The 18,417-nt window shown below is 36.3% G+C and overlaps 1 protein-coding gene across 3 annotated transcripts in view; it reads left to right on the top strand.

Moving 5' to 3' along the window:
• The window catches only part of septin12 (septin 12), a 91,587-nt gene extending 73,478 nt beyond the window's left edge, over nucleotides 1-18,109 (top strand). The window contains exons 5-11 of one of the 3 annotated variants that reach the window (XM_052139248.1): nucleotides 7,962-8,043; nucleotides 8,500-8,637; nucleotides 10,308-10,425; nucleotides 12,365-12,460; nucleotides 14,522-14,618; nucleotides 14,837-14,888; nucleotides 16,196-18,109. In XM_052139248.1, coding sequence (XP_051995208.1) covers nucleotides 7,962-8,043; nucleotides 8,500-8,637; nucleotides 10,308-10,425; nucleotides 12,365-12,460; nucleotides 14,522-14,618; nucleotides 14,837-14,888; nucleotides 16,196-16,355 — 743 coding nt within the window. In that variant the 3' untranslated portion in view covers nucleotides 16,356-18,109. The remainder of the gene's footprint in view (nucleotides 1-7,961; nucleotides 8,044-8,499; nucleotides 8,638-10,307; nucleotides 10,426-12,364; nucleotides 12,461-14,521; nucleotides 14,619-14,836; nucleotides 14,889-16,195) is intronic. The other 2 variants (XM_052139249.1, XM_052139250.1) reach the window with 2 other exon arrangements.
• Nucleotides 18,110-18,417: the final 308 nt, after the last annotated feature.

Genomic DNA, 18,417 nt, shown 5'->3' with positions numbered 1-18,417 from the left:
AACAGATCAATAATTATTTTAATGTTTAGTTATTGAATGAGAGTTTTTTTCATTGCAATAGACATGACTTGTGTACCATTAGGCTACCTTGTACATTGTTTTAAATAAAAAAGTTTTTGAATCACTTTTTGTCAAAATATGTAGATGTTAATGTATGTGTATCTTTATCAACCAAAGCTTTAAGCATATCAATATAAGTTTTCATCCACCCCGTCACATTGATATTTAAAAAAAGAAATTGCTGATTTTCTGAAAGGAAAAAAAACCAACATTGTGATATATACCGCTACCATGATATAAAATGACTTATACCATGATATCAGCTTATACCATTGTGATGAATTCACTGGTTGTTCAATAACAATTTATTCATCCATCACAATTATAAATCTATATTGGAGAGAGTGTGAAGTTAAAATGCACCTGTCTTGAATATCATCAGTTGATTGAGTTTCTTTTTAACTTGAGCTCTTGTGTACAGAATAACACATTTTACATTCGATATCTGTGCTCTGTCCTTTCTTTGACGTGAAAAGAAGCACCTGACTGCATCTAATCTGTACCCTTTTCACCTTAAATCATTACAGGGTTCCAAATGGAAAGGTAAAATAATTTAATAGGTATAGTATGTTGGACTAAACTAAAAACTTTATAAAGCCCTGTTTTACACTCTACTTGGGGAAAAAAATCTAATCTTATACCAACCTAAGCTGTTTTGCTGGTCTTAGCTGGTCTCAGAGAAATCACAATCTTTATTAATTGTCCCCTTTTTTTTTCTTTTTTTTTTAAGAATTCATGAAGGCTGTCGCATCGTTGTCTGAATTAATCACACTGGTCAATTATTGTCCTTTAATCAATTTAATTTAAACCTGCCCCTAAACAGCACTTATAAACAAAAATATCTATGGTTTGTCACTTTACATGTTGGCCAGACATTCTCTTCCTGTCTTATTCAGAACAAACATGTTCTTGCGTTAAAAAAAGCTAGACGCAGCACAAAGAACAGAACCAGGGGTTTTCCTGGGTCAAAAATGTCTTTGGGGGTGACTGACGTATTCGGTCGTTCACATGCTTGAAGTTGGATTATTACATAATTGCATTTAATTAATATTTAACATAATTACCTAACTGCATTTCATATTAACATTTAGATATTAGTTATCACCATCTACCTATATGAAACCTTTTGAATTCAATGCAGAACTTTTTACTTTATGTGAAATCAAACTAAACTTAATTTAAAAAATGTATTTCTATAATGTATTTTTTTAGAAAGACTAGTTACATAGAACTAACCACAGGAATGAGGAGCCATCTACTGTTTTACCTATGCTTATGGCATTGCACTGTATACATGAGGGCTTTAATGTCTGGACCTCCAAAACTTATTGACAAATTATGGACACAGTTTATCCTGTCTAATAAATGTTCTGTTAGAATGATGTTTGAAATTATGGAATAAACTGGCCTTGTTTGCATTCAGTTATATAGGAACCTAATAAAAGGAAAACAATATCTGTAATGGAGTAACCACAGTTAATGTTACTGCTTTAAAATCTATATACATTTTAGCAAGGGTGATGATGTGTATTTGAAAAAACTTTGTTTTGGCGCATGTCAAGATAATCATGCAGAGAAGATTCCTTGCTTGAGTGGTTCTGTAAGGACTTGCGCAATTCGCGCCACACTCGCACGAAAACCAGGCTTCAGTCATGCTACTTAAATGTGCGTCTCAGATGAAAAGCCTATTTAGCGCATATAAAGTGGCACAAATTTTGTTTGGGCGTCCGCTGAAAAATGTTCAATGCAAGAAAAACACTGAGAACAGAAACCAGGTGTCTTTTTTTTTAAAGTTGAAATGTATTGTTATTTTACACGGCAACTAAAAAACAGTGAGATGCAGCACAACGGTCAAAGACGTCCATGTAGCATGTCTGCGTAGAAAAACAATTGAAAAACAGTGCAAACTGAAGCAAAAATACATTCAGGTCCGGCAATGCAAGACAACATCTACCATTATACTTGGATTTTCTTCTCATCACCATCACACAAGATGTGATGTATGTTACAAAGTGTGTTGGCCTTCAGTGATTTCTGAAAGGATGGGAGAGTGACATCTAGACAGGAGGAGCTGGAGGCAGAGCTCAATGTTTTGTAGTGGATGAATTGGAGTGGGGCAAGAGTGCCCAGAGCATGTGCTCTGAAAGGAAAGAAAAATTAAAAAGCCTGTAAGGGGGACAGATTAGGAGAGATCAATGACACAACTTCAGCTGTTGAGATTGGGCCACAGCTGTCATTATGAGCTCTCTGTCAGAGAGAAAGAAAGAGGAAGAGTGCACACAGAGCTGCATTTATCGCATGGGTCAGGAGATGACTTCTGCTCTAATGGAGGCCTCCATTTATCCACGACGCCTGGCTTCAGTGAAGCAAGCTCAGCTGAGTGAATGAATTGGTTGATTGAGCAGTGTGCTGACTCTGTCTCACACATTTCATCCACAGTAACAATCAATAGTGGCTTTGGTTTTTGTCTCTAAACAGGCAAGTGTATCTTTGTTTTAGAGGTGTTGAATTTACTTTGACAATAAAGCTTTACATTTTACAATAAAGCTAGGCATGTTTTGGAATGTTTCAGTGTGATAACCTTGTTGTATTGCTTGTGAGGTAAACTGTGGATAATGGTAACAACCCACACCAGAGATTGATTCTCTTGGTCTTAAGATTACTTCTGAATACAAAACTGCTTAACAATCAAAACTAGAACATCTCTTTGAATATCTTTCTTTTTTACTGCTGAAAAGACCACCTTAGACGATCATGAATTTCCAGGCTGGTTTATGCTTGTTTGGTGCTAATCTTGCTGGTGGACCAGCATAGACATGATGTCACCAGCAAAACTTTGCTGGTAAAAGTGGTTCTTCTAGGTAAACTAGTTGGAAAATAGCTCTTGCTGGTTAAGCTAGTTAAGTTATCTGGTTGGGACACCAGCAACCAAGCTGGGGTCCAGCATGCAAAACACAACATAGCTGGGCCTTTTAGCTGGGGTCCAGCATACAAAACATAAAATAGCTGGGTCTTTTTCATCAAATTACTATGTCCAGTGGAATTTTTTCTGTGACTTTCCTGGAACCACTAGGGGCAGTGGTGGCTCAGCAGTTAAGGCTCTGGGTTACTGACCAGAAGGTCAGGGGTGCCAAGATGCCACTGTTGGGCCCTTGAGCAAGGCCCTTCACCCTATCTGCTCCAGGGGTGCTGACCCTGTACTCTGACCCCAGCTTAGCTGGGATATGTGAAAACAAAGAAATGTGTATATATATATATATATATATATATATATATATATATATATATATATATATATATATATATATATATATATATGAAAAATGTATAATGTGTCACAATAATAAAGGCTTTCTTCTTCTTATTAGCTTGCTCATGAACACAACAGGCTGTTCATGGCTCGCTTTCTGTGGGTATTAAACCCTCAACCTTCTGGATACCAGACCACAGCATTAACCACTACACCACACCTTGTGATATTACATTTCAAATCTTTCAATATTGAGACAATTGAGACCATGTTAGCAGCTATACAAGAATCCTGCTCAGGCTTTTGTAAACTGAACAGAGTAAGCTAGGTTGTAGATCATCTACACAGAGATGCGTGTACCTTGAGACATCCTGCATACGGTAATGTGAAAGTAATGAATCTCCATTTTGATTCCGGTGGCGCCATCATGCTTGGTTGGAAATGGGCATGAAAGGCAGATGGCGTAGCCAACTTTGCCAGTTCTTTAAATGGGAGCATTGTATGCTTATGCTTTGCTTGCACTCAGTAGCTAGTTTAGTCACACCCAGCTATCCATCATCATTTCTCACTGTTGACACACTGACAGGGGTCTAACAAATACAAAATTTGATAGTGGTCCTCTGTGTTTTGTATTTAGAAACAGCCTAGTTGGACAAGTAAAGTACAGTGGAAAATGTGCTCCCTTTTGCAAGGGTACCAAAGGTCTATAGTTCTGCAATAATGGGACTAAATAATAAAATGCATACGCATTGTCTCAACTGTAATATAATTACCCCTGCCACTTACATCTGGGTCAAAAATCTGTGGAGTTAACCATGGTATCTGTTTTAACCACAAATACAACCTTAATAGAATGACCCACAAGTTGGCAATGCACATATAGAGAGGACATAATCTAATGATTCCATCACAGGATGTTGCAAGATGCTGGATAAGTGTGCCTCATCTTGCAGTTTAAGTGTCAGTCAAGTGATGTGCTGAGGAACTTTGCTAAGCTAGGTCATTTGTGTAGCACGCTATGTTAATTGCCTTGGTGCCTATGTAATAGCAGAAATGTGAAGACTGGTGATCTTTACCCTTCCATTCTGGATATGGGTGCAGAAATATCCAATTACAAAACCTTACTGTGAGCCAGCAGTGCCGAGGCCACTTTGTTAATTATCACTACAATCATGCACAGGTGTTATAGCTACAAACATTAAACCTGTGGACATTTTCTTAGCATTCTGCTTACTAGTCTTGATATGAATCATTTGATATTATTTTTGAATAAAGTTTTAGACCTAGATCTGCTTGCTGATCTCTCTTCCGTTTCTGACTTCCCCTTGACAGGTTTTAGACATGAAGAGCAAATGTTGCAACGAATTAGATTGGCTTCATCACAGCTTTCACTTCATTTTCTCCAAAGGTTGAATTGTTCATCTATTTTTAGACTTGAAACTTGTTTTTTTATTTCCTGTAATTCTGGGGGAATGGCATTAAAATTGTACTTTGCAGTTGTTGATTGGGTCTTTTTCTATGTTTCTTCAATGTAACTCATGGAAAATCTCAGTAGATTTCTGTGTAAGATCAATAACAAGCATTTTCGTCTAGAGATGACGACAAAAGTAGATGAGGGTTTCTGTGGAGAGCATCTGTTGTATTTCTGCCCTACCATAATAACCAAACATCATTTCTCACAGGCCTCTCAAAACATATGGCCCAATAGTTTACAAATGTTTGACATGTAGGTTGACAAAGAAGGTGAATGGGAATAAAAGACTGAGAGAAGCTGGGAGTGCTGTTTCTTAACAAAAGAAGATTGAAGATAAGTCATTTCGACTTGTGACTTCCTGAGATATCCCAAAAGTTCAGGAGACACCCCTCACTGACTTCTCAGTGTAGCACAACGTAAACATTGCCGTGAATGAGAGTGTACTGTTCCTCTGGTTTTTTTTATGTTAGCCTTTAGAAAGGCATGCAGAGCTTGACATATTGCATAAATATTTACTTTTTTTTTACTGTTTCGATAGCATTAACCACCAAGTGAGAATTTAGTATGATCCTTACGATTACTGTGGAAAAAAATTGTGACCCATGCGAAAAATTCTTTACATGAAATACCATATACTTTTCTGCAGTTTACCCAGCCATAAGAAAGAAATTAGATGATCTTTATGGTGCACTCAATCATTTTATCCTGTTTCACTTCTAAATAAATGAATTGTAATTTTAAAACATATGTATAAAATCATGAGCACTCACATGAGATGAAGACCCGAGTCATATCAGTAACTTTATAAAGCTGTTTTATTAAGATGGAGAAGGTCCCCTCATGGGGGCAGCCATGTTAGGACCACATGATCAGCTGAATACTACTTGCTTAATCTCAGTAACCTCACCAACCTTATTGGACACTTTCATTCATGGCTGACTGTAAATAGTGAATTTCTACAATGGTATCCGTTACTAAAACTACTGTTTTCAATGATGTTGCATCCACACCACTAGGTGTCACTGTAGATTCAATGCAACATAAGAAAAAAAAAAATACTGAGTGCACCTTTAATCTAAATTGCTTCTATTAGACAGCAATAAGGTTAAATGAAGAGCAAATGGAGACTGAAGCTGAAGTCTTCTTCTCAGATTTTTCTCTTGTGGAAAAAACATTAATCTCACATGCATCTCCTCTAGACATTTAAAAGTGATCTCAACTATGTCTCATACTTTACTCACATTTGCAAAAATACCAAAGTCTGCAATTCAAAATGTGAACTTAATGTGAACTTAAAAATTTCTTGTCAAGTACTTAAATAATACCTGAGCTATGCTATCCACATTACTATTATAGCTCAGTACTCTTGCTATATATCAGCAGTCTAAATTATTTCTATATATAATTTTAGGAGAATTTTAATGAATTAAGTTTAATATAATTTAATTTACTTTAACTTGAAATAAACATAACTGAGAACTCCATTAATGCCCATTAGGGAACTTTTTGTCTCCTAGCAACATGTTTGTTCTTCATTAGGGATCATTCCAGTATTTATCCGTGTAAATATCACTTCTGCACATACTTTCAAACTGACAAAGAGCCCACTGCTAAACTGCTAAATCGCCTCTGCAGTCTAAAATTTTGGTCCATTCGTCTAGCAGATGTCTTGCTGTCCCTTGCTTCCCCAGCAGTTTTGCAAAATATGTGGCTCAGACTTTCCAACAGAGTGCAAGCCTGTGGAAAACAAAGAGTACCAAAGTCTCAGGGTGCCTAACACCTCCACATAGTACAAAGCGGTAGCCCTCACAGCCTGTGAAAAAAGCTGTCCTGCAGACTGATCGCCAGTGGAGATGGGTGTTACACAATCAACCGTTCTCTCAAAGACTTCACAGTGCAGAAAATGGAGTGGAGGGCTGCTGAATGCTACCATTCAGCTCTGCTCACTCTGTGTGGGAGAATACAGGAGAAACTGAACACTGCTTTGTTGCTGAGTCACGCCAAGAGAAGCATTCATGATTTAAATCATTGGGCCACCAATTAAAAATCTACTATTCTCTTTTGCAAATAAACCACTACATATGACAAATTGACCATAATTATTAGTAATAGACCTGTATACAGTCTTATGAAACTGAATAATGTTCAGTTTCATTTTTCGAATATTTTTGCAAAATCTTAGGACAAATTTATGTTTCATGAAAGTCAGGTCAGGGCATGTTGTCTCACTTTTATTGTGACAGATTTAGCTGAAAAGCCTATAATATGATGTTTCGTGTAGGCGCAAATGTAAAGAGAGACATCGATATTGTTTTGCTGGTGGTGGTGGTTGGGTGATGGGGGAACTCTCCAATGTTTACATGAAACCTTCATCTCTGGTTTAGTTGTAAGTTCCATTGTGACAACTTACCACATATAGTGTGAAAAAAATACCCCACTATGTATGTTTAATGAACTGCATCTTTTTTTTCCCTGGGCTATATTATAGGACATGTTCAATAGCTTTTTTGTGGCCAAGACTTCAAGGTGTTTGGCTATGCAGAAATTGACTCCCTCAGTGAGAAATATTAACTGGAGTAAACAGTGTGACAACTAGCCACTATGTATTTAGCCTATATATTTATAAATTCTTGCATTTTATTAGCCATCATCATCCCTGTTCTCTATATATTGGCATTAATAAGACGTCAGTATCGTAGATCACTCATCATCACACAGTAATAGCATTCTATAAGCCGTAAACCGCAGTGTTGACTGACAGTTTAATTTTTCCTTGTTACAACCTCAACAGATTTAGCTTGATTGCCAAAAGGATTAGCCTGATGAGTTAACGCAAATGTCAATCACCAATGTGGTACAGTAGGGGTCCCTGCTTGCACAGACAGCTTATTAGACTCTTCTTGCAGGCTGACTTAATGTGGTACAATTCATTCTTGCAACATTATATCAGAGGTAGAGATTCAGTGAAAGGCTCAGGGTTTTCGATGAGTGACTTTAAGGGTTAAGTCCAGAAGAATTGGTGTTGTTGGAAGATAAAAACAGTTAAACCCTCCTCAACTCATCCTCATTTACCACTGCTACAGATGAATCAATTTTCCACATGGAAAAGTTATTTTCATCCCCTTTCTTTCACTCTTTAATTCTTCTCTTACTCTTGTTATCTTTTGTTATTTTTAGTCATCGAGGAGAAAGGGGTGAAGATGAAGCTAACAGTGATTGACACACCTGGATTTGGAGACCAAATCAACAATGAGAATTGGTAAGAAAAGTATTACTAACATTAATACTTTTTACATATAATCAGGCCCAGACGGAAGGTGCATGAATGAAATCATTTATATAAATGAAATAATTAACATTAAGAAATAAAATTATATAGTTTGCTCCAAAAACTGAGACTTTAGAAAACACTCTCTGGTACAGATACTTTGGAAGACGTTAGGAAACAAGAACTGAGTTTTTGACCATATATGTATTAGTGTGAGATAAAAAAAAAAGACCAGAGAGCATTTTGGCCGTGACTGTTGATGTTGAAGTAATAATTTATTCATCAATTAAAACATGATATAGCTTTTAAGCTCGTCATGTCTTAACAAAAATATATTTCTTTTCAACTATAACTTACAATTAATTACATAATAACAACTGCTTTGTTTGCTTTAAAGTATAAATGTGTTAATTGTGATGTAAACTCTTCTCCATGCCTTTTTCTCAGCTGGGAGCCCATTGTAAAATACGTTAATGAACAGTATGAAAAATACCTGAAGGAGGAGCTGAATGTCAACAGGAAGAGAAGAATCCCTGACACGCGTGTTCACTGCTGCGTGTACTTCCTGCCAGCCACCGGACACTGGTGTGTGTTAACTTCTTGCACACATCAAATGCTTCACATCTCAGCAGATGTGTAATGATGCTGCTTAAATGTGTTATGGTTCACATTAATGTGATCAAGCAGAATCTCAGGAATCTCTAAAGATTTTGAACCAGCGACAATCTGGCTCAAAAAGAAAAAAGGTGGTTCTGAAATTGTGTCGTCCATCCATGTAGTAATAAACTTAATCACACTCACATAAAGACCAACTGATTTTAAAAGTCAGATATTTAATGTGTGCATTTTATACAGAAAATGTCTCAGGCAATACAAGACTGAATGTCTTGTCTTATTACTTTATGATAAAAAATACATTTAATTTCATTTAAAAAAACAATGTGGTCAAAAAGAGTGCAAGTGTATATTATATTATATTATGTATTTCATTTTTTTAGCATAACAATGTGAGGAAAAGTTTGAATTAAAACATTTACATACATTTTTGAATTTCTTTCTATTTGACATATTCAACTTTTCCTTTAATGCCAGCATAAGCAAAGGCTCAACTGATCATGACATTTACCAATACAAATCATATGCTTATCAGAGGGATTCTATTTACTGTAAGTCCTCCATTTATTCATTGCCTTAACTGCCTCTCCATTGCATGGATGCAAACTGCACTTAAAGGCCCAAATATACTTCATTTGAAATCGAAGAATTGGGTGTGACGTCATTTAGAACAAAATCTGCCCAAAAAGAAGGTGTTTTTGCATTCGTTTTGGTGGTTTCTAACAGCTCACCTGGGTGAACTTTTAGAAAAACCCAACTGCTTAACATCTTCGTAATGCCATTGGTCCACGTCATCGGTAGGTGTGACCTGGAGAAACTCCTACAGTGATGACGACAGCTAATTCTGTTCCATCAGTCAAAATCAGTCAACAAGAACACACTGACTTCTCTATGATCATTCATGTTGAGACATTTTCCAAGACCATGTCATGCTATTTTTTAGTTTTGTTTAATTAGTTCTCAAAATGAATCAAATCTGCTCAAATACTCTCAAGTGCCCATTCACTCATGTGCCTTATGCAGTGAAAACCATTCACACATCTGCTAAAAGTAAGCCTATCATCATTCTTTTGTCTTTATTCTGCACATTAATACTTGTATGCACCCATATAGTAGCAGTGTCATCATAAATCAGTTTCAATTATACTTATTATATATATATATATATATATATATATATATATATATATATATATATATATATATATATATTTTTTTTTTGCTGAACTCCTGCATGGATTGGTGGAGAATTTTCCCAGAACAAAGCCATATCACCAACACCAGCTTAATTTGTCTATAAGTGAATAAAAGTATCTAGTCAAAGTATACATTTTAGGGAACTTGTCCTGACTTAAATAATGTTAACATAGTCAATGTAACATATATGCTTATATTTGATTAGTGACCTTGAAATAGTGCAGGATCTTCTATATTTATTTTTCATTTATGTTATAACTTTTCATTATTTCAAATGTCTTCGGAATCCTAAAACTTGCTTTATTTCCTAGGTAAAATAATGACTGATTTTTGATGTGGTCTCAGACTTCTGAAACCCGTAACAACTGAAACATGTAAAAACATCAATAAAAGGAAAAACAGTCAAACAAACACTAGTAATGATCCATCTTGTTATTTTGCAGGTTACGCCCTATAGATGTAGAGTTCATGAGGAGACTTGGGAAGATAGTGAGCATCGTCCCTGTGATCGCCAAAGCAGACACACTCACTCTAGAGGAGCGGCTAGAGTTCAAACAGAGGGTGAGCTGTCCATCATCAACACCTGCACAGCGCAAATTTGCTCCGGCTTATGATATGCACTCATAATCAGATCAGTCCTCTATATTGCCCGCCCACACATACATACATATTCAGTCCTTCACATAATTGAGGTCATGAATATGGATGACCTGCTGCTATAAATGCTGGAATATTCCAAATTCACAGTTCAGCTGTGAAAAAAAAAGCGAAAGCATTGAATAAGCTGAGCTGAATAGAGCAAGAATCACCAAAGCCCTCATTGCTTGTATGCTTAAAAAAAAAAAAAGTGGTATTTTTGTCTGTTTTCCAGTACACATCTGAAAATCCTTAAAACTAGGTGAATATATTGGCAAAGTAATACATACATTATTATAAGTATGAAGTGGAGTGGTGGTGGTGTAGTGGGCTAAAGCTCTAAACTGTTAAGCAGAAGGTCGCTGGTTCGATCCCCACAGTCACCACCATCGTGTCCTTGAGCAAGGCACTTAATTCCAGGTTGCTCTGGGGGGGATTGTCCCTGTAATAAGGGCTCTGTAAGTCGCTTTGGATAAAGGCATCTACCAAATGCATAAATGTAAATATAATATTAACAATATTTGCATATCTTGAATATTTTTTTCTTGCTTTAAGCATTAATTGGTAACATTTTACAATAAGGTTGTATTCATTACATTAGTTTACTACATTACTTAACATGAACTAATAATGAACAATATTTTTTACAGCACTTATTAATCTTGGTTACTGTTCATTTCAACATATACTAATAATTAATTTTATTAGAAGTTTGTATATGTTAACATTAGTTAATGCATTATGAAGTACCATGAACTTACAATTAACAACTGTATTTTTATAAATTGAAATTAACCTATATAAATGCTGTAAAAATATACTGTTCCTTGATGGTTCATGATACCAAATGCATTAACTAATGTTAACAAATGGAACATTTTTGTAAAGTGTTACCCATACATTTTACAAAATTCAGTGAGGATAATGCTTAAAACAAGAAACATGAACTTTCATATTCAAAAATTATAAATGGACTCTCTGAAAACAAATCTTATATCAGTTCTTACACAATTTAGATTTTTATAAGCAAATTGTTCCTATTTTAAGGAAGTTTAGATATTTTACTGAAAAACGAGAAAAAAAAATACAAAAAGATTGCTCGCTCTAGGTTTGATAGAGGGTTGAAAAATGAATAGGCCACGCTAAAGTTACAAGCAGTGTCTGTGGCGTCTCCACAGGGAGACTTGCGCTCTCCTCTGACTGATGTATAGCTGCTCCTTCAGCCCGGGCCACTTGCCATCAGCTCTCCCCGCAGATCTTTTTTGGACAGCTCTGACTGCACGAACCGCAGGGCCCTTGCAGCCCCCGCACACAGTGTGTCTCCTATCAATATACACCAAACAACATTCCTAATGATGTACTCTGTCATTTCAGCCCATTATCCCAAGCTGTCTCTCACTGCTCAATAGCCCGAGCAGAGTGCCGTGTGGGGGCGGACGTCATACTGTTCTCAAGATATCAATCGCTGATATTATATCCATGTACAACAGCCGCACTCCAAAATCCTCCAACACAAACGCACACATACACATGAAGATGGCAGCAAATGCATTAAAGTTTAATGCTTTGCACCTCAGGCCTGAACTCGTGTGCTATTCACCGTGGCCTCCTTGTGCAGGAATGCATGAGGACAAAGTTTGAGGCTAGTAAAATACAGCAGCAAGTGTTGGAGGAAGAGATGCTGTCATATATCACCCCTGGGGGGATTGTGTGGTTTTGTGTGTGTGTGTATATATGTGTGTGTGTGTGTGTGTGTGTGTGTGTGTGTGTGTGTGTGTGTGTGTGTGTGTGTGTGTGTGTTCTCTTGTGTGAGAGGTTGTAAAAATCAGTGTAAATCCATCTAACTGGAAGCCTCTCTCTGCAGATAAGACAAGACCTCCAGGCCAATGGGATCAGAGTGTATCCGCAGAGAGAATATGATGAGGACGCAGAAGACCGAATACTCAACGATAAGATTAGGGTATGAGGACACTTCTCAGAGACTTCATTGCTGTATAAACAACCCATTAAGACCTCTTGATCTAATTTGTGGTACTTGCAAGCAAGTTTCGCTATTACTATTGCTCATACTCAGAGTTAGGGTTTTAAACAAACCCTTAATCCTAATTATTACCCCAGAACATGCATCTTGTTATTAATATGATATTATTCACTAAGTGATCAGACTTCAAATTTTAACCTGCTGGATGATAAACGGCAAGAAAATCCCTCAGGGAGAGATCTGAGCTATATTTAGGAGACTATCATGGAGACTTGTCCTTACAAAAATCGAGAGTTCATGGCAAATATGCCTCAAACTTGCTGCAAAATCTCCACTGATTATTTTCACATGCAAATGAGCTTTGCGACAAACTCGCGGCAAATTGTGCATTGTTACCAAAGGTTTGCTGCAGGTTTACCACTACCGACGAAGGGCTTAAACATCAGGCAAACATTTTCTGCAAATCACAAGCTCATTTGCATGGGAAAATAATGAGTGGCACATTTGCGGCTAGTTTGCCAAAACTACAGATTTTTTGTAAGGGGTGGACTCTTTTGGCTTGGGCCAGAAGGCAACCAACAAAGCAACGCCCTAGAAACCAAATCACTGTAAAAAGAATTCTGATGTTTAATTGTATCAGGGTGCTTTTTAATGTTGACACAATGAAACAGGTTAAGTCGAGATTCTGTCAGCTTTTACATAAGTTGAATTAACAAGAGTATTTGTCATCTCAACTCGCTTAACAAAGTTGTCTGCACAAACAAAGATTTGCCATCTCCCAGCATGCATTGCAGCATGAATAAATAATGAGGTTAGTGTTGTAGGCTAACCATTTTGCTATTTGCGGACTTTATTTGTGCTGTTGTTGTTGTTTTTGCTATCACTGTTCATAGATTTGTGGTGATGTTAAAAGTTTATCTTTTACTTAATGATGTTTATTGAGTGTCACCATTACTGAGGTTTGTGTCCAGTGTTGACATATGCAATGCAAAATCTGCAGGTCTAACATGAGAAAGTTAGCAACATAAGCTATGTTTTGCATAAAATCTGCTTGGAACACCAAGAAGCGAATAAAATCTCCAAAATGTGCATAGAAATATATACGCTCGCTTGAGTTGGATATGTTTTTTTTAATTCGATAAACTATGATGAAAACACATTTACCCAATAAACTCCTATTGAATTTAACAGGAATACAAGATGCACATCAAAAAAGTAATGCGATTGATTAATGCATTCATAACTGGATGAACCAGCAGACCAATCATTGCATCTGAGTTGTTGCCCTGGTCATTCTGAAATACCAGTGTCCTAATAGTTGAAAGCCTGCTTAGAGTTTGCAGAGCAAATAATTTAAACACAGACTTGCACTTTTTCCCGAAGCGGAGATTTATTGATACTTTTAAAGGATATCTTATAGATCCACACCGCAAAGTCATGATGGAACAATGCACACACACACCTAGTGCTCCCAGAACTGTGACGCGCTGTAATTTCCTGTCATGAAACGTATTAAACTTATTAAAGTGTTTTGTCTACGTGTCCTAAACCGCGAGTATTTTATTAATAAAAGAGTCACACAGTCGCTACCATTTCCCCGGAAGTGACGATTTGTTCTTTTGAACTATACTGTGGCAGGCCTTAAAGTTCAGTGAACTTAATTGAAGTTTTCATAACTACATCCAACTTATGTTCTGCTAGCTAAACTGATTATGTTCAGCTAACTAAACTGTAGTTTCCGCGACTAAATGTAATCAGTTTAGTGTACTATTTGTGATATAAACTTCTCCAAGAAGTCAGCAATGGTCAGCAAAGATAACTTCAGCTTTTCCATAGCAATGTCTAGGCAACCAGCAACAGCTCAGTACCATTGTGGTGACAAGTTTTGCATGGGCAAGCACTGCTCACATTTTTTTTATTTTTCAGAAAATTGAAAAATCTAGTTTTTATAAATAGTTCAACACTAAGCTTGGTACACTAAGATTTTGAGGTATAGCAAATGAGGGAAACTTTTCATTTTCTGTTTAAATTTTCTCTAAGGAAAACATCCCCTTTGCAGTAGTTGGAACAGATAAGGAACACCAGGTGAATGGGAACAAAGTGTTGGGAAGAAAAACAAAGTGGGGGATCATTGAAGGTGAGATTCTGAAGAGAGCCATTACATTGTGTCTGTTGAGAAGTGTAACTGTAATGATTGTGGAAGGGTATTGTTGGCTGACAGTTTTCAAAAAGCTTGAAGGTCTATGGTTTAGTTTATTCAACACTGCCATCAAGTGGTCTGTGTGAAATTTGCTGTGAAGCCAAATCCCCAGATACATTCATGAACATAAACCCTTTGTGTTTTGTTTATTTCAGTCGAAAATGTTGCACACTGCGAGTTTGCAAACTTGAGAGATCTTCTTATTAGGTAAGTAATGTCCTAAATTTATATTTTGTTGTTGTTGTTGACATGTGTCTTAAAATATCTTAAGCAAATCTGACCAATGTGTGAGTTTCACTTTTTAGTAATGACACTGGTACATGGTAGATGAGCTTACTATTCACTTTGTTCATTTGAGTGTACATTATATTTAGATTGTGTTTATTATTATTTATTTGTTTTGTAATAAGCCTTGTATGTTGATTTTTTAAAGTTTAGGCCTATTTATCCATTGAGACTGCCTTGAAAAATAGTAATTATGTTCTTACTGTGTATCACCACAAATCGTAAAGGCAAACATTCTGTTTTAATGAAAAAAATTGTTTTTCTCAATTTTGAATATGTAAGGCATTACAGCCAACATTACTCAAATGCAGCCACTTTGTTACCAACATGCCAGATACAGAGTTCCAGGTCTCATTAAAGCTTGCTCATTATTGTAGAAGATTGTCACTGTCTGACAATTTGAATTACTTCTGTTGGATCAGAGAAATAGTGAAGGCAGTATATTTAAGGAATCAGACAATACCAGAGGAGCCTTGAGGGTAAAAAAAAACAACAAATGACTAAAGGTTCCAGGCAGGGACAGCTGAGAGGAACCCTGAGCACACCCTTCTCCTAGGGACAGGTTAATTACCAGGCCATAATCCCCCTCACCATAACGGCTGGATGACTGCCAGCTGACAGATGGTGTGAGAGTGAGTCGCTGCTGAAACAGGAAACAAAAGATGGCCGTTAGAGAGCTGTACATTTCTCACTTGCTTTTCACATGTTTTATCTACCTCCCATTTAAGCAGACATCCAATTACACCAGGAAACGCACTGCAGAAAAATATTGTCTTGTTTTCCAGTTAAAATATCGAAACATACTTAAAACAAGATGCATATATTTCAAAAGCAAAACGGCGTATGACATTTACTTACACATTTTGGCTAAAATAGTCAGTTTTCTATTACATTAGATAACCTTTATCAATACATTTCAGTACTGAATGTTTTACAAATATATTTTATAATAAATCTTAGATTTATTTTTCTGCCAACCTTATCACAGGTCATTCTGGGATTGCTTACCTAGGGAAGGATACGTACGATGCTACCTTAAAATTTGTCCTAAATGAATAATTTGTTCAGAAAGATGTTTTGATATCAAAAAAAACTTTCCTACCTTTTAAACCTTTCAATTAATATAATTCCACAAAATAAAATGACTTTGGTTTTACATGGCATATTTCCATCTGGGGATGTTATTGTGAAATCTAAATTGATAATGCTCTACTGCGTTCTGCATTAAGGTCCCACCTGCAAGATTTGAAGGATGTCACTCACAACATCCACTATGAGACCTACAGAGTGAAAAGACTCAATGAGAGCAATGCCAATGGACTTGCTCTTTCACCTTTGACCCTGGAGAATGGTACCCTAGATAAAAGTGAAGCAGAGAGTCACCTTTGAACAAGACGAAGCTCAACAAGTGCACATGTGCACCCTCAGTCTGTCCCACCCCTGTAAAAATGGGAGAGATGAACATTTCACTTCTAGATTTCCATTGATGGAAAATCTACACGTTTGACTAAAGACTTTTTTGCTTAGGCATGTAAACTTCATATATGAATCTATTTTTTAAATGAATCTATATTATGGGTAGGGATCTGGGATATAGACCGGAGAAATAATAATGGGAATTGAGAGGAATGTTTTACTCTTTCTTTTCTCTCTCTCCCTCTCTCTCCCTCTCTCTCTCTCTCTCTCTCTCTCTCTCTCTTGTTCTGTATCTTTTACACACCTTGAGTGTTCTTTGCTCATGTTCTGTTGAATGAATGGCATTGAGGGTAGGCATATTGGAGAACTTGTCTGTGCCTACATGCCTGACACTCTCACTGGAAAAGAAAATCCCATAATCCCTATCTGTGCTACTGCACCCATATATTTACACTGAACCAGCAATGTGACATGCTCCTTTGGCTCTTTTATTTTCAAAAGTAAGTATTGTAGATTTTTTACAGCAAAATATTATCTTTTTTAAACAAGAGAAGAAAAAAAAACTTTAAACAAAAATGTTTGCTACCAGAGCTGCTTTGGAGCTGAAAGTATTTTCTTAAAAGATACTTTGTCTTCTTACTGCTTATCCATGAACAACTGCTGTGATGAAATCCAATATGTTGATATAATGGGAAGAATTTCAAATATAACTTTTGGCTTTTTTTGTGTAATTTTGTTTTTGTTTTTTGTTCTCATATCTCAGCTTAAAGGGACAGTTCAATCTTAAAAATTATTTCATTTACGAATTCTTTCATTAATTTTTTGTCCAAACACATTACTTTTCCGTGGACCTCAAGGGGAGAAATTATGCAGAATCTTAGCCTTAGTCACCATTCACTTTTATTGCATTTCTTTTTTTTATTATTATTAATGAAAGTGAATAATGACTGAGGTTAACATTCTGCCTAATATTACTTTTGTATTCCACAAAAGAAAGTCATATAGGTTTGAAACAAATTGAGGGTGAGGTTCATTTTTAGGTGAAATTTCCCTTTAATGTGAAATGTTGGCTATACAGTAAGTAAGCAATGTGTAAGTTGATTTCCCTGAAAAGTATAAATGGTGTGGCACTATTAAAACAAGCTCTATTTGTTTGAGCATCCCAACCAGCCTGGCACATCAACATTTGCTCAACCAATGTGAGTTTGGGGTGGGAATATCTTTCTGACCCACCAATGGTGACAGAAAAACAATAATAATTTTTTCAATTCTGCTGGATGACACTAGTGGCACAAAATCTTCACACTTTAACTTACTCTTTAAAGGTACACACTGTCCTATTTTTTTTTTCTTCCACTGCTCGTCCAGTATCTGCTTGTACTGTACATAACATAGTGTTTTTATTTCTATCACACCATCAAATTCAGTGTGTATTAACAGCTTCATCATGATGTCCTTGTTATCAATATTAATGTACATGTAAACACCATTGATTTATGATTAAACATTTGTTACCGTTCAATGTTCATGTGGAGCCGTTGATCGATTAAATTGGTTTCATTGTAGCTGGTATTAAAGGGATAGTTCACCCAAAAATGAAAATTCTCTCATCACTCTCATGTCATCCAAGATGTGTATGACTTTCTTTCTTCTGCTGAACATCAACAAAGATTTTTAGAAGAAAATCTCAGTTCTGAGGTGCTATATTTATAGTATAGCACAATTTATACACTAATATGATTCAGAGTCCTGCATTAACATAGATGCAACTAACATAACATTTTATGTGTTATACCCTACGTTTACCTGATATATATATTTTTGAATACTGTTGTTTTAAATATTACATCAGTAATTCACCAGCGATTACCCTATCTGTGAGTGCTGTGTATAGCTGTACACTATTATTTGAAGAAGAAAAAAAGTGATAAATAGCATGGATCATGGGATGATTTGAAAGGGGCCCACACACATGGTCTTTGCATCGGGCCCAGGATTCTGTGCTTCGCCCCTGCTTAGTGACTTGGAATTGTAA

Source organism: Xyrauchen texanus, chromosome 12 (genome assembly GCF_025860055.1).
Source record: "Xyrauchen texanus isolate HMW12.3.18 chromosome 12, RBS_HiC_50CHRs, whole genome shotgun sequence".
Taxonomy (NCBI): domain Eukaryota; kingdom Metazoa; phylum Chordata; class Actinopteri; order Cypriniformes; family Catostomidae; genus Xyrauchen; species Xyrauchen texanus.
The sequence above is the reverse complement of the archived record's forward strand: the minus strand, read 5'-3'. Positions and strand labels throughout refer to the sequence as shown.